The sequence below is a fragment of the Psammomys obesus genome, unplaced genomic scaffold, assembly GCF_907164565.1.
Source record: "Psammomys obesus unplaced genomic scaffold, mPsaObe1.curated_primary_1811, whole genome shotgun sequence".
In the NCBI taxonomy this organism is placed as follows: Eukaryota; Metazoa; Chordata; class Mammalia; order Rodentia; family Muridae; genus Psammomys; species Psammomys obesus.
The window spans coordinates 11,910,415-11,934,153 of NW_026596034.1; the positions used below are offsets into that span (position 1 = coordinate 11,910,415).

General features: G+C 52.4%; 1 protein-coding gene across 3 annotated transcripts in view; it reads left to right on the plus strand.

Annotated features, from left to right (window-relative positions):
- Positions 1 to 506: 506 nt before the first annotated feature.
- The window catches only part of Ndrg4 (NDRG family member 4), a 37,636-nt gene continuing 14,403 nt past the window's right edge, over positions 507 to 23,739 (plus strand). The window contains exons 1-3 of one of the 3 annotated variants that reach the window (XM_055621042.1): positions 507 to 588; positions 19,780 to 19,874; positions 22,699 to 22,743. In XM_055621042.1, coding sequence (XP_055477017.1) covers positions 19,803 to 19,874; positions 22,699 to 22,743 — 117 coding nt within the window. In that variant the 5' untranslated portion in view covers positions 507 to 588; positions 19,780 to 19,802. Of the gene's footprint in view, positions 589 to 813; positions 1,071 to 19,779; positions 19,875 to 22,698; positions 22,744 to 23,739 lie in introns of those variants that run through there. The other 2 variants (XM_055621040.1, XM_055621037.1) reach the window with 2 other exon arrangements.

A 23,739-nucleotide genomic window follows, 5' to 3' on the forward strand; every position in this document is an offset into this window, starting at 1 on the left:
TCGGGGTCCCAGAAAAAACATCTTTGCCAGGACATGGCCTGAGTTCCTCTAGGAAACCTCCAGGCTTTGCAAGCCCGGGAGCAAGGGACCACTGAACTCCAGGTTCTCCCCAACCTCTCAGGGCTTCATCTCCCCAGCGGTTCCCAAGCCCTACGGCTGGGGCCAGACTGCAGGGAAGGAGAGGTAGAGGAGGCAGGAGTGGGCCAAGGTTCCCCATGGGAGCCCAAACAATGCCCGGGGCCAGGGTCTCAGGAGCTGCTGTGCAAACATGGGACCCTCTCTGGGAGCCCGCCAGAGCCGAGCAGCGGTTCGGCGCTGCAGACCGACTGGCTCTGTGCCAGGCCTGTAGGTCGTCCCAGTGGGCCTCCCTTCCACTCCCACAGCCCCGAGGCAGCCCGCGAACAGCAGCCGCCGAGCGGGAGGCGCGGCGCGGCCCACGCCCACCCACCCACGTGGACACGCCCCCGCGGTGCGGCGCCCCGCCCCCAGCTCCAGGACTAGCTCGCACGGGGGCCCCTGCACCGCTCGTGGGCGGCGGCGTCCAGGCCCGGGCTCCCGCCCTCGCGACCGTGTCGCTCGGTAGCCTGGGTGAGTCGCCGCGCCCTGGCCCCTGGGGTTCCCCCTCTCTCGGCGCAGCCCCGCCGCAGGCCCGCACCCTCTCCCGCGGCCACCTCCAGCCCACGCGGGGGCGACGCCCGGCCGCCCCTCGCCTCCTCGGCCCGCATCCCCGGAGCCCGCGGCCGGCGCCCGTCCAGCCGCGACGGCCCGGCCGGGGGCGGCAGGCGTCTTTGTTGGCGTGGGGCCCCTCCCGCGGTGCCACGCTCCCCCCTTCGGCGCTCGCCACGGCCAGGTGGCGGCGGCGGCTGCCTTTTGGGGTGCGCGGCTGTGCCATTGGTGGATTTTTTTAAACCCTGCTGAAGGGGGCGGCGAGCGCACCGCACTCCCGGCTGCCGCTCCCGCTCTCCAGCCGCTCCCCTCTGCGGCTGCCGCGCGCCTCGCCCCGGGCGGCCCAGCGCGCTCCTCCGACGCCGAGATGAAGGTGCTGGGACACAGGCTCCAGCTGCTGACAGGTACCGCCGCTCTCCGCTCGCCGCCGCCGCCTTCCGATTTAGAGCGGTCTCGGGGCGCGGTGGCCCGAGTTGGAAGGGTCGCTCTCGGGCGCCCGTTCCAGGTGGAGCAAAACCTGAGGCACTCTAGGCTCTACCCTGTCCCTCGGCTCCGGCGTCTGGGAGGGTGGAGCGCCGGCGCCAGATCGGGGACCCCTAGGGAGGCCCCCTGCGGTGTCCCGCCGGCAGAGCTCCGTTCGGCATCCCCAGAGGAGCTCCGGAGTCTCAGTCTTCCAGTCAAGTGTCTCATGTCCCCTTGAGAAAGCAGCCCTGGGCCTCTGGAGGGAGCGGGGAAGACCTGTGCAAGGGCCTCTTCCAGCTCTCCTGTGATGGTCCGAGCCACCTTTCTCTCTGGGGAGAAGTTTCTTGCTGGAAGTAGAGTCAAGTGGCCTGGGAAGATGGAAACTAGATTGAACTGTGATGGCTGGAGCCATCCACCTTGGGCCCACTTTGGAGAAGAAATCGGATGTCCCGCTGAGGGCATTCTGGGGCCAGTGGCTGGAATGCCCTGGAGAAGCTGGATACCTAGAGGAGATGGGAAAGGAAGCAAGGTCAGGGGCCAGCTGTCTGAAGGGTAGGTGCTCCTCCTGATACATGAAGCCCAGCAGCATCGGAGGCTTCTGTATTCCCAGGGTGGAGGTGGACACCCGGGCTGGAGGTGACAGCCCCTCTGTCCAGACCCCGCCGAACCCAGCTGGGCCTTGCTTGGTCAGGGGCTCACCGCATGTATACCTGATGAACATTTTCCAAGAGATGCCTGCCTTCCGGCGTTTGGGGTCATGGTAGACCGCAGTACCCTGCCGTGAGGTGAGGAAGGGGCCACTCTGTGTGTGTATGCTCAGGAAACTGGATGGGGTCTGAGGCAGGGAGCGGAGAGGTTGCAGGTATTAGAGCGGGTAGCTGCACCTGAAGGGGCTGAAGGTAGAACTTCCTGTTCATGGAAAGGGAGGTCGCAGTTCAAGCCGAAGGAACAGAGGGTGGTCTGCGTGTGCCCCGCAGTGTGAATGACTTGATCTGTAGCACAGCAGGGCCTGCGTGTGTGCCTGGGTGTGTTGGCAGTGGTGGTGGACGGAGTTAGGGGAGGGAAGTAGGGCAGGTGCAGGTTTGGGCTGTGAGTGTGTGTGAGCATGTGTGAGTGTGCATGTGTGTGTGGTGGGGTGTTACAGGAGGAAAGTAGGCCAGATGAGAGTTTGGGTTGTAAGCTAAACCACAGCGGGCCGTGCTGGGTTCACAGAGGTGGGCAGGTGGAGATTTCCTGGGGCCTTGGAAACCCCAGCTGGGCGGTTTTGGCACCCAGTTCCCTTTTCCTTAAGGCACTCACTTGAGAGAGACCTGGCCACCCATCCCTAAACAGTCAGCCTGGAAGGAGGGTTTTGCAGAGCTCGGGGTTTAGAGTCCTGCCTAGAGGGTAGACCCAGGTCCTCTCATCCCCACCCAGCCCTCAGAGGGAATGATGATAAATGACAGCACCTCCAGTAAGGGTCGGTGTGCAGTACCCTCATGTCCTGATTGCACTGTGTGTGGCAGGCTTTCTGAACCCCTGGCCAGGCTGTGTCATAAGCTCCGAGTGTGCCAGACCCAGGTGTGAGCCAGGCATGGTGGTGCACAGCAGTACTCTTGGCACCCAGGAAGCTGAAGCGTGAGGATGGCGAATGTATGTGCTGAGTTCCACATTCCTTCTTGTTAACTCCTTCATGCACCCTCCCTCTCTCATCACTACCCCAACTCTGTTTTGTCCTCTTCCTGCCTCCGAGATTTGGAATCAGACTCCAGCCACGGCCAGGTGCGATTTCAAACAGGTTGTTTAACTTCCATCTTATTGACTCATCATAATGACACCTAAGAGATGTTATAAGGCTGTCAGAAACTGAGGTGACATAGCTGATGGGGACATCAGGGGTATATCTCCCCAAAGGCTTCTACCTGCCTTGGCTCATAGGGACATGGGTCTACCAAACACACTCCACATTACCCCTGCTGACAGACAGCTGGGAGGTTTTGATTGTTTTAAGCTGTTCTACATAGTGTGATCTGCAAGTAACAGGATGATGGGTTTGTTGTGTATATCAAGTACTCAAATGCTTCTTGGTTCAGTCTTAGCCCCAGGATGATTTCGCAGAGGCCTCTGACTCCTTGCCCTCATCACCCTTAGGAAGTTGGTTCTAGTAGTTTCCATGGATTCTGCTTACTGCCATACCTTTTTTCGCCAACAGCACTGGCTACTTTCCCACATTTGCACATCAGAATGGATGGTGTGTGTCCAACCCCGACAGTTTCACCCATGGCCTTCTGCCTGCTCAACTCTGGGTCACGCCGAGCCATCCCACACTTCACGTGAGCATGCTTGTCAAATGTTGCAGCAGTTAGCAGTGATCCACCTTGACCTCCGAGCTCATTCCTCAGTGCCCGAGGTCTCCTGTTCCCTCTGCTCTGGCATCCAGCCCCCCTCCAGGGTATCCCAGTTCCCTCACTGTGTTCTCTGCACAGAAACGTATCTCTTTAGGATCCATTTCTGGGGAGCCTGTTTTGGTTTCAGTTCCCATCATCTGGGGTTGGATTCTGCTAGCCTGATGTCCATGCCAGGTGCCCCTCCTGTGGGAACCAGAAGAATGCCACTGAATCAGACCTCAAAAGTGGGAAAGAGGGAGCTACTGAAGGAGGCCAGGCCAATGGCAGTCCACACCAAGTGCCTCTCGGTCCTCAGGGGCAGGCATGGTGGCTTGGTGCACTTGGCGACTTTCTTTCGTGTGTTTGATTTCGCAAAGTGGGGCGTCTGTCTGTCTGCAGACGGTCCAGCAATTGTTCTCATGTTATTTGTACTCAAATAGTATGTTTCCAAGATGGTTTTAGGGAGCTCTCAAGTGACAGATTCAGGTTCTGACATTGGTCCCTGGAAAGTTTGAGGATGTTGGCTTTTTTTAACCCCTCCTCTTGAGACAAGGTCTCACTGTGTAGCTCTGGCCAGTTTGGAATTCACTATGTAGATTAGGCTGGCCTGAAACTCACAGATTTGCCTGCCTCTTCCTCTGGAGTGCTGGTGTGTGTGTGTATATGTGTGAGTGTGAGCACAAATTCGTCTGTAGCCCAGGTGACTGTGTACCTACCGTACATTTGAGGATGACCATAAGCTGATTCTCCTGAGCATGCAGATGTGTGCCACCACACCCAATTTCATGTGATGCTCGGAATCAGACTCAAGGTTTTGTACATGCTGGGCAAACATTTTACTAGCTGAGCTACATGCCCAGCCCATGACCTTGGCAACTTTGTGTGTGTGTATGTATGTGTGTGGAGTTTGAGGCCAACCTGGTCTGCAGTGAGGTCTATATCAGCCTGTGGATTCATAGTGAAACTGTATCTTTAAAAAAAAATCAAAAAACAAACAAACAAACAAAAAAACCAAAGACACAAAAAAAACCCAAAATTTATAATTATGTATAATTAAAAAGCAATAGTTTAGCAGTTCTGTGTGTAGAATTCTGTGTTTAAGTCATTGTGTTAGTTATCTTTCTGTTGCTGTGAGAAAACACCATGACCAAGGCAACTTAGAGAAGAAAGGGTTTGTTTGGAGTTTACAGTGCCAGAGGACTAGGAGTCCATCACCATCATGGCAGAGAGCATGGCTGCAGGCAGTCAGGCAGGCAGGTGGACAGGCATGGCGCTCAGAGCAACAGCTGAGAACTCACATCTTGATCCAGAAACCAGAAATAGAGAGGGGACAGTGGGACTAGACTTTAAGCCCTCCCCAGTGACACACTTTCTCCAACAAGGCCACACCTCCTAATCCTTCCCAAACAGCCACTGGCTGGGGACCAAGTTTTCAAGTATATGAGCTTATGGGGGCCACTGTCATTCAGACCACACAGTCATGGCGTATCTCCCACAGTTTTACAGGACACGTTTAAAGGGCTCCTGATTATTGTTGGGCCTGTTGAGGGGAAACTAAGGCATAAAACTGTCTGCGGGGACTAGAATGTGCAGGTCCCCTGTGTTAGTTTCACGGAGGCGCTGGGCTGTAGCTGTAGGATGCCCACAGACAGGCAAGGGAGTGGGGTTTCCAGGTCCACAGATGTGACAGGACGGCTGCCCTGTCCCGCTGTGTGGGAGAGAAGCTGGCGCCACACTCATGGAGAGCAAGTTGGTGGTGGTGTGTCAGATCTTAACGGCCTAAGATCTGTGACTCTACAGCTGCAGATTTAGGAACAAATGGAGGTGAGTGCAGAGGCGTCAGATCAGGGATGTTTGTCCTGCGTTGTTTATTGGGGGAAGTGGCAGCAGCCAGTTGTGAAACAGTTGAAGAGTGCGTTCAGCTGAGGACACACATGCACAGGTAAATCTCACCATCAAAGGTCACTTAACCCGCCACTCAGCTGTCCCCTTAAAAATGAGTAGCAATAATGGCGGTGACAGCTCGCTGGTATGTGGCATTCTCCACTGGTCAGGTGCAGCCCTGGGTGCCTTCTGTATATTATCTTGCCATCCTAAAATCTCATGAGCAGTGTACTTCTCATTTTATGGAAACTGAGGCACAGAGCAGTCAGATCGCTCACCACATGTGGTACTGATGGCCCGTGACCGGCTGGAATTTGAACCAGAAGAGCTGGCTCCAGAGTCTGAGATGTCTCCTAAATTAAAAAGTACCATTTTCAAGGCTAGGGCTGAGACTCGGTGGCAGGGCATGCTTAGCATGCAGGGAGTGGGCTTTATTTCTAGCTCCCGCAACAAAGCTTTTTAGCACCCCAAAAACCATGAAAAAACCATGGCAGATAGATGGCAGAACATTACAGCACCTTTCTTGTCTCCCAGGATATGTGCAATTTTCACTTTTTCTTTTCCTCATTTTTCTTAGTGAATGTCAGAGCATCAAAATTTTTTTTTCTTTTGTAGCTGACATTGACCTTGAACTTCTGATCCTCCTGCCTTGTGCTGGAGTTACAAGAGTGGGCCGCAATATCCGATTTATATGGTGCTGGGATTGAACTCAGGACTTACATTCACACCAGGCAAGCACCGTATCAGTTGAGCAACAGCCCCAGCACTTAGACTCTGCTTCTTTAAAGTAGCCAGGCATGATGGCTCACACCTGTGGTCCTAGCACTCAGGAGGCTGCAAGAAGAAGGTTGCAGGTTTGGGCTAGCCTGGGTTACAAAGGGAGACGGTCTCAAGCCTAGCTGGATAGCTCTGTAAAGGCTGTAGTTCCAGTGAAGCCAGTCCTGCAAGCTGAGAGAGAGAGATAGATCTGTCCTCAGAGGGGAAAGCTAGGGATGCACAGTCGTTCTGAGGCATTGTGGGAGCTGGCCTTCCAAGACCCTGCCTGGAGAAAGATGCTGCAGTCAGGTGAACAGCTTAGGCTGAGGTAAAACACAGCACAGGATGCAAGCTCCTGCTTCCAGCCTCACAGCATAAGTACATACCTCAGTTTCCCCTCTGTGTTTTTAGGGTGTAATAGCCAGAAGAATGGCATCAAGCAGGTATTCTGACCCGAGTCCCTAGAACCTAGGAATGTTATCGTCCATATTAAAGGGACTTTTCAGATGAGAGTAAAGATTTCATCTGGAGAAAGTTGCAGGGGTAGAAAGAGACAGGACCTGTCCTCTTATAGAAGCAGAGGCCCAGAGCAACTGTTCTCCTGTTGGCCAGCCAGTGGGGAGGGCTGCCGAGCCAAGGATTAGAGTAATGCTGCCTGAGGATGGAGCAAGTCTGCCTCCCAGACCCTGTGACTTCACAAGGCAGTGCTGACTATGGACCTCCAGAACTGTTAGGGAGTTAGGTCAAGCTAATGGTCATCAGACCAGGTACTGAGAAGTGACCTGTGGAGAAGGTGGGCAGGCCCCTCAGGCTTGGGGTCTGGAGGATGCTTCCCGTCACTTCTGGCTGTATGACCTGGAGCTGAGCTTAACTGTGCCCCAGTGTGGTCCTGGGCTCAGCCGAGAAAGCTACATGAAATTAGCTGTGGGCCTTCACCCTGCCTGCCACATCCTGGTGCCCTCAGGCAGAGGTGGATGTATTTGTGTCTACATGGGCATGCACGCCGTCCTAGCTCTTAAGCCGCTGGAGGAGACAGGAAGTACTTCTAGGATACCTTTCTCTAGAGTATGAGAATGGTCCCATAGCCGAGCCAGGGTTTGTAGCCCTCAGGCCCATACTCTGTATCCAAAATTGTTTCCTGATGGCTGTAGTGTCCAGACCTTGGGTACCAGAGATGGGTTTTAGTAATGTTTACCTCTTGATGCTCTGTGGTGGATGTGCCTAGCAGGCAGAAATGGGTCTAGGATAGGAGTGGGACTTGGGGCAGGCAGACCCTTCCTGTGGTGAGGGGATCCTTGTATATACTGCCCAAGCTTGCTCCTCATTCACATGGTAGAGTTCTGGGCTGTTGATGCCCAAGCCTTCCCATCTGTGGGGTGCTCCCTGACACATAGAGACAGGTGATCTTAAGTTGGCATGGGGGGAGGGTCCTTCTACTACCATAGCTCAGGATACATTTCTGGAGATGTCTACATTTGAAGAGACACTTATTGTCTTAGAGTGTCCTAGAATGGTGTGGCCATTTGAATGCAGGGAGGACAGCCTGTCTCCAAGCCATGAGACCCCCTAGCCCACCCTTCACCCTGACTGTGTGTGTGATTTCCATAGGGACAGATGCTGGGGTTCACTTGGCCCTTTGACCCCAGGATAGGGAGGACTTAGAAGTTATGATAGATTTCTTGGTGCAAGTGGTGGGCACAGAACTTGAACTAACATGGAGAGGGCAGTGTTGGGCTCCACACCAGCCAGGGTGGGTACTGGGCTGTGCTTTGGTCTCTGCCACTCTTTTTGGTTTTTTTCTTCAAGGCAGGGTTTCTCTGTGTAACTCTGGCTGTCCTGGAGCTCACTCTGTATAGACCAGGCTGGCCTAGAGCTCAGAACTCAGCCTGCCTCTGCCTCCTGAGTGCTGGGATTAAAGGTGTGCGCCACCACTGCCTGACCATTCCACTCTCCATTAGTTTGGTTGTTTGGGTTGGGAGATTCCTTAGGCCCTTCCAATAACAGGTCATTGTCCTGATGTGCCCAGCAGAGAACTCTTTTCTCAGGATTCCAACAGAAGCTCCGTTTTGGGTAAACGCTCTGCCTCACCCTAAGCCGTCTCTAAGACTTGGCCATATGCCCATCCACTTGGCTTCGGTTTAGCGTCACTCTCTGTCCTTACACTCGCTCGTGGACCTCATCCGATCTCCATGTTAGTGTCGGAGGCGCCAGCCTCCTGAGGGTGAGAGCACACTGTGCTGCCCACCTCCCCTGGCTCCGGTCTGGAAGCAGACACCTTCCTGTCTGAAGGTCCTACTGTCTCTGCCTGGAGCACTAGGTTCCTCCTACCCCATTCTGGCCTCATACTCTCTGTGTAGCTGAGGATACCGTGAACTTCAGACCTTCCTGCCTCCACCTCCAGAGACTGCAGGAGCCGCCTCAGGGCTCTTCCTCAGCTTCTCCATCAGCCTCCAAGTCTGGATGTGATCTCCCCCACTTGGCCTTTCATTCTGACCTGATCCTCCTCTCCCTCACTGCTCTGCTCCAGCTGCATCTTTCATTGCCTTGATTCCATCAAGCAGGAAAGCCCTCGCTGTTGTGCTCCGTCCTTCCTCCATCTTGGGTGCTCTTCCAGACTCCCGAGCCTCCTTCCTGCCTTCATCAAGCCTTTGCTTGTGTCTCCTCAGCAAGGTGACACCTCTAACCAGACCCCACCCACCCTCCCTCTCTCTCTCTCTCTCTCTGGCCTCCATCCACAAAGGCACACAGATCTGTTAGTTGATTGCTCTGTGCCAACCCCCAGAAGGTTGAGATCTGTTGTCAGTGTTTTCCTCCTAATTCCTGAGACAAAGCCTGTAGCCTGCAGGGCCTGTATCCTTTACATGACTGGAATCTAAGATGGTTCAGATTTCATAGTTTTTAGAGTTGGGGTTATTTGACTGCACCCATGGAGCGTCCCAACCAGAAAGACCCCAGGTTCTGAAATGCTCAGATTAAAACCTCAAGTGTAAAACCAGGCAATGGTGGTGCATGCCTTTAATCGTAGCACTCGGGTGGCAGAGGCAGGCAGATCTTTGAGTTCAAAGCCAGCCTGGTCTACAGATCGAGTTCCTGCATAGACCAGGCTACATAGAGAAACCCGGTCTTGAGAAAAAAAAAAAAAAAAAAAAAAAACTGTGAGTGTCATATCAATGTTCAGAAAGCTTTAGACCTCAAGTGATGCCCTCCAAAGTTTAGCTGGGTGAGGCAGCCCACACCTGTGTCCATCACTGGGCAGCTGAGGCAGGATGGAGAGGGCAGGTCATATCTCCTTCACATCTGATGTCCACCAATGACCTGTGCCCAGATTGTATCTGGCCAGTGAATGGCGTGGGTCCCCGGTTCACCCCTGGGGTGCCACATTCCTGCTTAAAGCACATAAATTGAGGACCCTCCAAGGGAGGCAGGGTGCTGCTGCATGAGGAGAGCACGGCAGCAGGTGGCAGCCTCCTACAGACCGGGCTCTTGGATGGAGAAGGCTGGCAGGTGGTTCGAGCTGCGGAGCCCTTTTCCTCGGCAACATTGATTTCTAAAGTGCTAATTAAACAGGTGGTCTGGAGGGAGGCTTCGGTGAGGAACGTGTGCTTAGGAATGTGCGTGTCTGTCCTGAGAGAGAGTCACGGAATCTGGGAGGGGGGGAGAGGTAGACGGCCTCTTCTTACTACCTTTTTGAATCTCACCCCAGGCTCTGGAGCGAGTGTGTCTTTGTTTCTGGGAAACTCTCCAGGTTGGGCAGACACAGCTGAGTTGAGTGGGATGCCTGTGCTGAGGAACTTTGAGAAATTTGTGACGACAGTGCCAAAAGGAGCTTTTAACTTGTGTAAGTCACAGTTATACGTGCAGTTGCTAGCCAGTGCCGTCCTGTGAGCTGTGGTCAGAGGTGCTGCCTGAGCCCCTCAGAGAGGGTGTCAATGGGTGAGGGGATACTATGACACACTTCTTGTTTGCCTGTGCGAAAAGCAGACCCATTCCCTTCCCTTCCCTGTGACATGGTTTTGCATATTAGGGTGGGTCTCCCATCTCCCAGAAAAAGAAAAAGTCCCAAACATACATTAGTGTCAGCTGCATATGAGAGAAAACTGATGACAATTGCAGATTAAGCAGGCTGTGTTCCTCTCTTCCACACAGAGCCTGGATTCCTAGTTTCCTGTGTTGCTCAGTTGCCGCTGCGCTGCCGCTGCTGTTCCTAGTATCCTACCTCAGCATCCAAAGTAATTGCTCAGGCTCCTGCCATCGTATCTGTAATCTAGCCAACTGGCAGGGAAAGAGCCAAAGAACAGTACATCTTGGACCGATGAGGTTGTTCAATAGATGAAGGCTCTTGCAGCTGAACCTCACAACCTGAGTTCCATCAACAGAAACCCATGTGGTGAAAGGGACCTGACTCCCACAAGTTGTCCTCTTACGTTCATGAGCAGGTCTTAGCCTGTGTGTACCCATCCATGCACACACAAAACAGAGCAGTGGCATACCTCATCCTTAAGGAATACTGCCCAAGGTCACATCTTTGCCCTCAGCTGTCACATCTCATCTCTCCATCATGAGTAACATTCCTGTCACCAACTTGCCCATCTAAACTTGTTGGGGTCTCTCAGTAAGAAAAGGGGCAGAACAGGCATCATGTTGGCTTCGTCTTCGCTGCAGCAGGACCCTGCTTGGGCTCCACACTCCGTGTGTGTGTGTGTGTGTGTGTGTGTGTGTGTGTGTGTGTGTGTGATTAAGATTGCCCGTCCCTCCACCCTTGGTCTGGGGCTTACAAGTTTCCCGGCCTGGAGCTGCATTGTATAGAGGAATGGAGTCCATACATTGGTGCTGTGCCTCAACTCCCAGCTCCAGGAGAGCCACTGGTCGTTTCTGAGTGCAAGCTTTAAATCTTTGACCACCTCTAAAGCTGGGAGCCCCCCACAGTCCATGGCAAGTGGGTAGCACAGCTCTGCCATCACTGTCCTCCCAGGAGCCTGGAGACTAGAGCAGGTGTCAGCGGCGTAGTGTGCTCTGGACCTGTGGTATTGCTGAGCTCGGGATGGCACTGTGAATGCGGCATCAGCAGCAAGGAGAGGGCCAGAAGCCGGGATGGAGTGTGGGGAAGCTGAAGCCATTTATTTTCCATTTTCTTTGGAGTCCTGTGAAAGAGCTGGGGTTTTGATTGTCTGTTTTGTTTTTGAGACAGGTTCTCATTATACATATAGTTCTTGCTGTCATGTAGACCTGGTTGGCCTCAAATTTATGGAGATCCTCCTGCCTCTGCCTGTACCTCTGCCTCTGAGTGCTGGGATTAAAGGCAGGTACCACCACACTTAGCTGAGGGAGTTGTTTGTTCATTTGTAATTAGAATCTTAAAGTTCCAAACAGTCCTGTCTGTGATTTCAAAGCCAAAACTTTGAGTAGTAAGAACTCACAATGGACTGGGAGATACCTCCTACCACCCAGCTCCCCAGGCCCCATGGAAATGCCTCTGTCTGTATTCCAAAGGAAGCAAAGAGATCCACAGAGCAAGCTACCTGACTGACTGAGATGGGCCTTCCAGATTTATGGGAGACCCTGGCTTGGGGTATTAGGTGGAATACCATCAAGGAAAATGCCCGATTTCAACCTTGGTCCTATACACAGACATAGACATAGACACAGACAGACACACACACAAACACACACACACACACACACACACACACACACACACACACACACACCTCATCTTGTAAGCAGCAATTCTAAATCTTCTTGTACCTGCTCTGGGAATTATTAAAAATAAAACATTGTGGATCTCCTGGTGTGCACAGGCCCCAAGTCTGATCTTTGGCCCAGAAAAAGAAAAGTATATTATATATTAAAAGCCAGACTTCTCACCACTTGATAAAGTCTGGTGTCTTAAAGGCAGTCTAGTTCCAGGCTCCTGGTCTGCACACGGTAGCATGGGTTTAGAGCAGACGTTCATGTTAGTACCTTACATGCCCTGGCTCGGCCTGCAGCTAGGACCTAGAGCAGTGACACTGGAAGTGTTGAGTGCAGCTGCTCCTGCATCCTGCTTTCAGCATCCTCTGCGACAGCAGACAGGGACCCTGGAGAAGAGAGGGCTGAGGGGGCATGCAGAGAACATGCAGAAAAGCACTTGTAATGCCAACCGTGGCCAGACAGTGGCTGCTCAAAAAACCAATGTATTTGTGTTGAAAGGACAAAGTGCCAACTGAAAGGGATGCACAGTGGCCAGATATGACCCACTTTGAAGAAGGAACCAGCCACAACAGAATTCGGCCATAGAATTAATCTTCACAGGTCTGTTATAGTGTGATGAAATGAGGGGAAGGATAGCTGCATGTGGAAGAAAGGATAGCTCTTTCTCACACAGTCCCAACTAACGACTGGACAGGATGACGGAAATAAAAATTATCGTTAGACAAACGCCACAGTAAGAATTGTGGACAAGAGTCATCCAGGGTTGCTAAAATTAGCCTGGGAAAGTATGAGCTGAAACCGGGTATTGCCAGGGTGCCTTCCTGTGAGATAACCAGTTACAAAGAAAGATAGTTCCGCCCAGCAGAGAAACCTAGCAGCTTACCACCTCCCAGCAGCGGTCAAGGTCAGCAGCCCCTGCAGCAGGACAGGGCAGCACCACGAGCCCTTGGGCTAGGCAGCTCTGAGAATGGCACATGGCTTCTCCTGCATCCTTGCCCTAAATGCCTAACCCTGAGTCTAATCAGGAGCAAGCACAGGCCGAGGGCATTGCTCCTCATCCTGTGGAGGAAGAGGCTTGCTTCTAGAGTGTCACGGTCATGACAAACCAAGCACTGAGGGCCTGTGCCAGCAGCCGAGTGAGGAGCCGGATGCTGCTGGGTCCTCCTGAACCCCTAAGTCCACAGCATCAGGCCTGGCTGCTAACAGTTTTGCACCCGTGCTTTCATTCCTATCTCTTCCAACTGTATTTGTGATTCCATCACATGAAACCTTTGGGGGAAGATGGGCCAAAGGCCTGTGTGGGAGGTTCTGTGGCTTGTGTGTGTCACAGTTTATCTATAAGATAAAGTGAGGGAATGTTATGGTTTATTTCAAGTGGTTTTTGTGCTCATAGATGTATAAAATCTGTGCGGTATCTTAGATGAGATCCGGTATATGGAATAGAAACCTGTTTGCCCACTCCCAAACCAACACCCTTCTTGCTAGGTGAACGGTTACTTTACCTGGAGTCATATGAGGGTTTTGTTTTGAATTTGCCAACATAGGCATTTGGTGCATATTTCTTATATAAATGGTCTGTTTGTTTGTTTGCTTGTTTCAAGACAGGGTTTCTCTGTGTAGCCGTGGCTGTTCTGGACTTGCTTTGTAGACCAGGCTGACCTCGAGCTCACAGAGATCTGCCCATCTCTGCCTCCCTGAGTGCTGGGATTAAAGGTGTGCACCACCATGCCCCTGCTGGGATTTTTTTCTTAATACTTACTGTGTGGCATGTCCTTGTCCCTAACTGCGTGTCTTTTTATGGGTTGCACGATACTCCTAAGCATAGCCGCTTTCTGTTGTGCAGTCGTGTGAATTGCTTGAGCATTTTCACTCTTCCTAGCAGAACTTTACTTCTCCCCGTGTAGCTCTGGTGCTTCCTTTAGGATTTTGTACCCAGACACAGAATTGTAGCGTCCGGCCAGCTGCATAGGTGAGTATGCTGTTGTCCTCCACCCCAGGCCTCATTGACAGGAATCGTCTCTCCGTTTGTAGCCAATGAAGGACATGGTAATGGTCAGGGCAGGGAAATAAGACATTCGTAGCAACCCGGTGAGAAAGCATGTGAGTGGGTCTCTTTCAGGCCTGGAACAAACCAGGAGGCAGCAGCTGCAGGGGAGCGTGGAGGGCATGCCAAAGAAGAATTGTCTTGTATCTCAGGTCCAGCCTGCCATCTCCCCAGGGAGGTGGAACGCTCGCTACACAGGGACATCGTTAGCATGGATCCTTCCGGAGTCTTCCCTGGGGTGTGCCTCTCTTTCTGCACCATTTTCTCACTAGTGAGAAGCAGACATTGATGAAGAGAGCCCCTACCTTCTGTGGTTGGGAGAGGGAAAGGGGGCAGCATCCACAGAAGATGGCTCCAGACCTTAATATTGGGGGGTGCTCTTGCCCAGCTGTGAGGGGAGCAGTGGGGGACCCTATTCCAGCTGCATCTGTAAGCGTGTTGGGGTGCGCTGGCTTGGTGACTGTCCTGTGACATCCTTCTCTGTGGTGGGGACCCCTCGCCCCAGGGTTTTTGCTTTCAAATGTTTGTTCACTTGGCTGTCCTTGTGCTAATGGATCTTGTAACCTCGGGAATACAGCACAGCTGGGCAGTAGGTACTGGCCTTCATCTTGACTGGCCAAGCAGCCTCACAGTTGGGAAAACAAGCCATTCTTTAGTCCTTTTTTTTCTCACTTGGCCAGCCCCAGTACAAACCCAGTTCACTTGGAGCTTCTGTTTTTGTGACCTTGACAGTGTTCAAATCTTGTGTTTCCCTGCTGGTGTTTCTGGGTGGGAGGTAATGGGCATCTGGGAGGCAGGGAGCACTCCGGGACTAAATGTTGGTAGGAATTCCACTGTGGAAACACTCTAAGATCCCCAGATGTGTCCCAGACATCCCCTGCCCGGCCTACCACCAGCTGACTGGTTCTTCTCCTTTGATAGTTGCCTACCTGGTAAAAGAAAAGGGGGGGGCAAAAGATCACCCCATCCCCATCGCCACTTAGTCCTTGCATGGCTCCAGGAACTTGACCTGACAAGGCTCAGTGGGAGAATGAGGAAAAGATACAGACGGAAAATCTGGCCTCGGGGATTGGGCTCCCTGGTGGAGAAACCTTGGCATGCTTCTTAGGCAGTCAAAGCAGGAGGCAGAGTCACTGCCCGGCTGGACAAGAAGGCAAGGTGTCAGGCATGCAGCTGGAACAGCAGACAGGCTGGGCCATCTCTGTAGGGGCACTTTCTGCAAGGCCGCAGTCCTCAGGCTGTAAACGTCCTGGGGAAGGGAATGCAGAGGAAACACACGCTGTCAGTGTGCACACATGGGCCAGAGGTGGCTTTGCTGTCCCTCTTGGCCTCATCGCCCCAGGTGGGCTCTGCCGTCTTCCCTTGGGCCTGAGTGATGCATATATTCTTTAAACGTTCTGTTACATTTTTATCTGTGTGCCTATGTGCGCATGCATACGTGCACTGTGATGGAGTGCATGTGGAGGTCAGAGGACACTTTGTAGTAATTTGTTCACCCCTTCTACCACATGGCTCCAGGGGCATCAGGTCATCAGGCTTGGCTGTACAAGCCTTTCCCTGCTGAGCCATCTTGCTGGCCCTCGCTGCTGTGGTTTTAATCTTCCTTAATCTGAGGGTTCCACTGGCTCTGTCACATCATAGAGTCATATTTAAAGATGCTCACCAGCAGAACATAGTCCCTCCTGCTGCTGCTGGAGCCTCGCACAGCCTTTGAGCCAGCGGGTTTGACGTCTCCCTGAAACAGGAAAGAAGCATCTGAGAGGGCAGGGCTGTGAGGAAGACCCTGCTTGGCTCTGCTGAAGTATTTTCGCCTCGTTTTTAGGTAGAGAATTTTAACACACCCAATCTCATCGGATTTTGGAAGCTAAGCAGGGCCCAGTCTGGTTAGTACTTGGACGGGAAACAAAAGTCCTCCATTACAGTTTTCCTTTCTTCTTTGAGACGAGAAGTCAAGGTTGTCTCAGGCTAGGCACAGGAGCCATAGCCCAGCATGGTGCCTCAGCCATCCTCCCCCAGCTTCCCGGGGTGGGCCTGGGAGGCTCTTCCTGTGGGAGGCTCCTCCTCTGCATGTCAGCTGGTCTCCTTCTGATTTGCCCATACAGAGCTGGGAAGTGAGTGATGGTGAACACGGCCTAGCACTGTAGAGACCATGACTGTGACCTCACCACTGTAAGTGGGAGGGCTGTGGGGTCACCCCAGCCCTGTTTGGATTTAAGGCTCCACAGGCCCTCTAGGGAATGAGTGGTCTAGTGGAAAAAGCAGAGAGGAAAGAACATGGCGGCATTTTCAGGCTCCAGGACCGCCTATCACCTGCCTGCTGCTTCACTCACAGATCAGGCTCCACCAGGAAGAAAAACAGCCATCTCCTCCACCACCCAGCTGAGGAAGAATGTCTTTTGTTGCCCTCAGGGGACAGCCACTCTAGCCTTGCCCCAAAGGCGCAGAACAAGCTAGGCTGCCCATGTCCCAAGGACAGAGGCACACTGGATTCTCTCACTGTCTCTCCCTACCCCTTCCCTACTACTCCCCCATCACAGGCCATCTGTGCTCGGCACTGCCCACCCTCAACCCTTTTAATAGCACTGTCCCTAGAGAGAGCCGTCTCCAGGTGGTTTCACAGCAGGCGGGGGAGGGCAGGACACCCCAAGGCCTTGAATTGAGGTGGGCGTCAGGGAGGCAGGTGGCTAGGAAAGTCCTAATGAAGGAGGTTTCTCCAGCGGGGGCCCCACTGAGCTCCCACAGGGGTGGACGGATGAGTGTACACAGCAGACGGAAGGGAAGAAAGGGCAGAGGGAGGAGAGAGGATGCCGGTCTAAAAATACAGCCATCTGCACTGTTATTTAGTTTCCTGGGAAACCTCTGGAAACAAAGAGCTCAGCAGGGGGCAGGGTGTGATCGTGTGGGGACCCAGGCTTTGAGTGGCAGGTCTTCCTGCTACCTCCTGTGCTGAGGGTTAGGACCAAAGCCCAGAGCTGCTACCTGGCCAGGCATGTGTTAGGCCTGGGCCCTTTGGCCTCACTCAGTCAGTAGTCACTGGCCTTCTGTAGTAGTTGCAAACAGGACAGGGTTAGGGAAGGGTATCTCTGATCAGCCAGCTGCTGGGGATCCACTGCAGGGGAGGAGGGAGAGTCTGAAGGCTTCACTGTTAAGAAAGGGTAGAGACAGAGATGGAAAGAGAGGGAGAAAGGAAGCCAGGAACCATCCCTTCAATGCCGAGTGATACAGAGTTCTAGCATGAGCACTGAGCAGTAGGCATCCAGCCTGGCCTCGTTTAGCTTCACCTCTCTTCCAGTCAGGGCGACATGAGATAGCAGAAATAAGCACTTCACAGGCTGTGAAATGCCCCATAAGAACGAGGAATCGCGCCAGCTGGTGTCGATGCTCACCTTTAATCCTAGCACTGGAGGCAGAGGCAGGTGAATCTCTGTGAGTTCAAAGCCAGCCTGGTCTAAAGAGTGAGTTCCAAGACAGCCAGGATCACACAGAAAAACTCTGTCTTGAAAAACAGCAAACAAAATAAAGGGGTGTGTGTGTGTGTGAGAGAGAGAGATGGCTCAGAGGTTAAGAGCACTGGATGCTCTTCCAGAAGTCCTGAGTTCAATTCCTAGCAACCACATGGTGGCTCAAAACCATCTATACTGAGATCTGGTGCCCTCTTCTGGCAAGCAGGCACACATACAGGCAGATCATTGTATACAGAATAAATAAGTCATAAAAAAAAAAATAATTGTTTCTGATCTTCACAAAGACTTCTAAACATTTGTCTTGGGGCTGGAGCGAGAGTTTAACAGTTAAGAGCACTAGCCTCTCTTCCTCAAATCCCAGCACCCATGTTAGGTGGCTCACAGCTCTCTGGAACTCCAGCTCCAGGGATCCAACGGTCTCTTCCGGCCTTGGTGAGCACCTGCATGTATGTGCACAGACAGACATTCACCCATACATGAAAACACAATCTAAGCCAGCCTGCTCTTCATGGTGAGTTACAGTTCAGCCAAGGCTACGTAAGTAATTAATAAAAATTAACTAGTTAAATTATTTTTTAAAACATCTCACCTGCACTTCAGACTGGACACCCCATTTTCAATCCTCACCCATCCCTACAGGAGTGATGCCTGAAACTAGTTGAATTTTTTGTCAGGGTTTTTACTGTGCATCTCAGGATGGCCTTGAACTCACTAACCCCCTGCCCTAGCTTTCCCTCCGCCATGCTCCCTCCTAGAGACTGGCTGTGTGATGTGCAGCCTTCCAGGTTCTTTTTATGGGGCCATTTGTATCTCTCATACCTGGGATGATTCTGAATGTTTTTGTAGCTGCTTTGAAAACACTTGTTACCATTTCTGAACATGCGCCATGACACACATGTGGAGGTCAGAGGACAGCTCGTGGAAGTGATTCCTGTCCTTCCACTGTGTGGCTTCTGGGAATTGAACTCTGTTAGTGGCAAATGACTGTACCTGCTGAGCCGTCCTACCAGCCCCGTCAGTTGCGTCTTATTAATTGTTAAACAGAACTGGCTGTGATTTAAGATAATCTTAGTCAAATTGCCAGAGTGATATGTGAATCTAGTGACCCATTGATGGCTTCTGGCTTCATCCAGCTTTTCTGTTGATGGCGACATTCCTAAGGCTTAGTAAGCCGCTGCTCACCTCCCTGCCTTCCTTATGAGGTGTCCCTCAGTGAGGGGACTTGCCGAACCTGACAATGGGAACCCTGAGTTGCCTTTTGTTTTCTTTTTGGTAATCCATATTGGCTGTACCCCTACTTTGTCCACAGTCCATGGTTTGAGCCCTCTGAGGAATTTTCCTCCACTTTTGTAAAACTGACCTTCAGGGGGGAGAAAGGTGTCAGTGTTTTTGTGGCCTGCAGACTATGCTAGTCTGGGCCTGGGCCTGGGCCTCAGTGGCAGCATGCTGGTGTAATGTGTGGGGCTCTGGGGTCCATCCCCAGAACCACTAAAGCTGGGACAGGCTGCTTTGGCTACTCCTTTGCTACCCCTGCAAACTTTATGTTTCATGGCCATAAAGGAAAAACAGTGAGAGTCTTATTATTTATTTATTTGAGTCTTATATATTTATTTCAGTATAAAGTCTTGGCTTGCCTGCAACTTGATATGTAGACCAAGCTGGCCTCAAACTCACAGAGATCCACCTGCCTCTGCCTCCCAAGTGCTGGGATTAAAGGCGAGCACCGCCATGCTAGCCGGTTGTCTTATTTTAATCTGAATTCTTTGAATATCTTCCTGTGTCTTAATGAATGTCTAGGGCAGTTCCTTGACTCATTTCCCTCCTGGGTATGTTCTGGCCTCTGCTATTGTACCCAAATAAGAGACAGTACTGCCTCTCCTACATACACCTCATTTTGGGTTGTCTGTCTGATATTTGTTGGTGCAGCCCTACACATATGCACGCACGAGCGCGCACACACACACACAGGGCAAACAGGCACACACTGTATAGCTGCGACCCTTTCTTCTTTAAAGGATCAGAAGTTTCTGTGTCTGCCAGAACCACCCAGAATCAGGGTCTGGAACCCTCTGGTGGCTGTAGGCTGTATCTTCTGTCCTGACTCAAGCCCTGTTCAAGTCCTAGAATAAAGAGCTGTCACCTCCCATCCTCTTTAGCTTCAGTCTTCCAAAATCTCTGGAAGAAACTTCTGGCCACTCCAAGCCCACCGTCTTTCTTGCCTCCCCACAGAGACCTTTTACCTCACAATACATGCAGGGATCATCTTGTGTTGCCTAGTTTTGCAAAACATGATTTTGAAAAGAGCAAATACAATATAGTATTCCTTGACTTAAGCAGGACTTGGAGAGAGATCAGTGTGTTCCTTTGTGGGCAGCAGCCCTGGCCTGTGATGTCCTCACTGGGCAACTTCAGAACAAGGCCCAACCTCGTACTCCCTTCCTCCTAGGGCTTCTGCTCCACGACGTGACCATGGCTGGGCTGCAGGAGCTGCGATTCCCTGAGGAGAAGCCCCTGCTCCGTGGCCAGGATGCATTGGAACTGGTAAGTCTTCCCCTCCAGGTGCAAGGGCCTCGCGCCACCATGTGGTGAAAAGGGAAATTGTGTGTTTTCCCGCAATCATGCCGGTGGTGAGGGGGGAGAGGCTCCCTGTGAGCTCAAAGGAACCCAGTACTGACAGGTTCGTTCCTTGAGAAAGTTGCAGGCCAAGCCTCTGTGTCCAGCCCACGAGCCCGGGGATGCACCCCACTCGCCTTGCTTTGCAGCTGGGAAAGGCAGGAGCCCAGTGCCTCCCACCTTTGGCTCCATATTTTATCTGCACCTGCCTTCTCAGCCTTCTGCCAGATGCAGCAGCAAGGATTGGGATCAGGTGGCTTACCTGGGGCTCTGGGGAGTCCAGCCAGATGAAGCCATAACCCTGCCCCCTGAACAGGCCATGGTTGGTCCTTCCTCAAACGCATAACCTTGAGTGAAGCACTGACTCCCAGGTTAATGGGGGTGGGGAAGGTAGCTTGCGGGACCAGCAGTGACCTGTGTATTTGGTAAGCTCTCCATCCAGGTTCCCTCACTCCTGGTCCATAGCCGACCCTCCTGCTAAGTTACCTGCAGGAGCTTCCTCCCTGTGTCCCTACTTGTCTCCTTATACAGTACAACCGTTTGCTTGAAACCCACACTGCAGCCCTATGCTTAAACTCTCCAGGGGCTGCCACCTCTCTCAGGGACTGCCATGTTCATTCCTGAAGCCAGGGGGATGGTTTACTCTTTCCCCTGCCTCCCTCCTTCCCAGCCTCCTTGAACCCTGAGTGTATCTGCCATAGTCCCAGCTGCTTCCTCCGCTGGAAGACATTAGCCCAGCAATTCATAGGGCTAATAATTCTCTTTATTTCATCCTGGCCTCTGCTCACGGGTTCCCAGGAAGCCTTTGCTTGACCACTGGGTTGGTACCGTGACAGCCTTCCACACTCTGTCATCACTCCTGGCGTGTGCTGGTCTGTCTTGTGCCCTGGTCTCTCCAGCCCCCTGCAGCACATTGCCGTCCCTTTCTGGTGACTCGTGGTCCTTTCCTTCCTACTCCTGGCAGCCTGCCACTTCCTCCTTCTGTCCCCAGGATCTCCATGCCACTGGCCACCAGGGCCATAGTTTGCCAATCTGGTATTTGGGATCTGTGTTTCAGTCTCACACAGAGGCCTCAGTCCTTGAGTCAGCACAAGGCTCTCGCTGGGCAGCTGGTCACCTTTGCTTTTTCCAAAGGGGCATTCAAAAAAAAAAAAAAAAAAAAAAAAGAATGTCAGTAGGGCCTCCTTGTGTCTCTGAGGAAGTCCTTGAGGTGTCAGCTAACTGTGCCTTTGTCTTTGGGAGATACCGTCTCTAAGGCTGTGGTGGTGGCGGGGTCTCTTAGCACACCAAATGCAGTGCCCACCTGACCTTGTCACGTTCCGAGTGGCTGTTTTTCCAGGCCCAAGTTCTTGTTATCCAGAGTGGAATGAATGCAGAAGGACCTCCATACCATGGTGTCCACACCCAGAGCTTCAGTTAGTGACCTAGAGGTAGCCAGAGAAGCAGTACAGAGCTTTTCTTGTCCCTATTCCCTTAGCAGTAGACACATGTCTTCTAGAAGGTGTGTTGTAGGCAATCCAGAGCTGTTTTAAATTGTATGAAAGAGAATCATGGGTTCTGGGCAAATAAAATGCCGTCTTAGAGAAGTGGAGTTTGGTGCTTCCAAAAGGCTCTGGATCCAATGCAGAGGCAGGAGGACGGCTATATTCTATATGTGTCTCTACCTCTACCACCTTAGACTGGCCTTCCCTGAAAACTGCAGGGTCTGCAGAATCCCGGATTCTGTGTGACGTTGGCTGCTCCCTGTCAGCATCTCCCTGCCCCTTCTGAGCTTCCCTTTTGTCCAGACCTTCTCCTGCCCTTTGCTCTGATCACAGAAACCTCCTGTGGCTCCCAGGATTCATGCTGGCTCGTTTTTCTACTGTCTCTTGGCTTGTGGGCCCCCTCCCTCCCACACCGCTAACATCGAGAACATATAACACACCCTACCATTATCTGCCTCATCCTTTCTGTCAGATTCTGTTTTTTAACAGAGCTGCCTCCTCCCTCCTTCCCTGAGGCAATTACCTTCCCACACTTGCTCTTCAGCCCTCTAAAGCACTTGGTGAAAGGATCCATCATTGACCAGCCCTGCCCCATTCTGCCAGCAGCCCCCTTCCTCAGAGATCTCTGAAGTGGTTGCCCTCCCTCCCTTGACCTTTTTAGTTCCCCCCAGGCCTTGGAAGAATCAGTGAGTCTCACAACACAGCTGAGGTTGGCCTTGGACCCAACCTCCTGAATGCTAGAGCTACCTACAGTGCTGCTGTAGATGTCTTCTGAGCTGTAGGCCCCACATCTACGAAGTTAGATTGCTCACCCAGTTTAGCCTGTTTTGGGGAGCTCACTCTAGTCCAGGCTTTACATGGCCAGATACGGTCCACCTCCCACCCCCTATCATGGCACCTGGAGTCCAGATGCAGGACAAGCACTAATCAAAGATGCTGCTGCCAGGAGCATAGGACATGGAGCAGGCCTCAGCTTACCCACCCTGCCCTGGGGTAACAGTCATGGTGCCTCTTTGCTCTTTCATCATCCTCTGTCATTAATGTGCAGTGATCCACAGCCAGAACTCAGGCAGAGGTCCCTTGCTTTCTGCCTGTGGTGCAGCCCTCTGAGTCTCCCTGTCAGTCTGTAAGAGAGACATCCTTGCCCTGGATAAATCCATGAGTCACTTCTCTTAGCATGAGCGTGTGCTGGGGACCAGAAGACTGCTGTACTCCATGAGGGCTCTGGGAGCTGAGCTAACTTGTCCCCCTTTGTTTGCCTCCCTTAGGATAACCCCGACACCTTCCTCTCAGTTGTGGACACAGACTGGAAGGTAGGTCGAGGTTCAGCCTCTCAAATATAGGACCCCTTTCTGTCTGGACCCCTTTCCCACTGGGCTGGGTCCTAGAGGAGAGGCATGGCCTATCTGTGGTGTGCCAGTCTCTGGTGGTGAGAGCAGGCCAACCTCACAACCTGATAGGCACCCCCACTGCTCACAGCAGCTCCCCCTGCCCAGTGGAGGAATTGGATCCTCTGTGAACAAAACAGCTGGGAAGGAAGCAGAGGCCTCCAGCAATGAGTTTGCAGAAGGGAATGAGGGATGCTGTCATCTGAGTCAGCACTTTCCTCCAGTGAAAGCTAGGTTGACTGTGAAATAACTCTTGTTTCCATAGCAGCTGTTTCCTGGACAACCATGTTCCCTTTAGTTTGATGCCAAAGGTACCATGAAAATGGAACTTGCTCTTTGGTTTTATTCCTTTGCGTGGTGATTTTGCTCACTTGGTCAGCTGTTTCTCCCCTCTGAGTCCCCGGTAACTGTTTATTTCCTGGTACCAGAGTGTGTCTGACAGCATGCATAGGCTAGAGAGGGAAATAGGTTTATTGGATTCCCAGGCTCTACCGTCCATCACAATATGACAGACCAGTTCAGACCCCCCTCCTCCAGGCTGGATGGAAGTCACCCGCAGGCCACATCCCTTTCTCCACTTGACCTCTATTTAGATCATTCTCCATGGAACAGTCTTGTGCTCTGGATGCAGGAGGTGGTGCTCCCCACTGGCTCCTCCCTCTGAGGCAGCTAGCCAAAAAGAATGAGGATCTGGGCCTCTGTGTTGGCCCCTTGGTCATGTGCTTCTTCAAGGACATGAAGGGAGGCTGTAGCAGACCAGATGCCCATTCCTGCATCTCTTGGGATCGCAGGCCTCAGCTGAAAGGGACTTAGACGACTCAGTAGTTTGGGGGCTACTTGGAGGCCCTGAGAAGGAATGGGAGGTATGTGACTGGGAGGTGGACCAGCCTGTTCAGAAGGGACAGCCAGAAATCAGAGCAG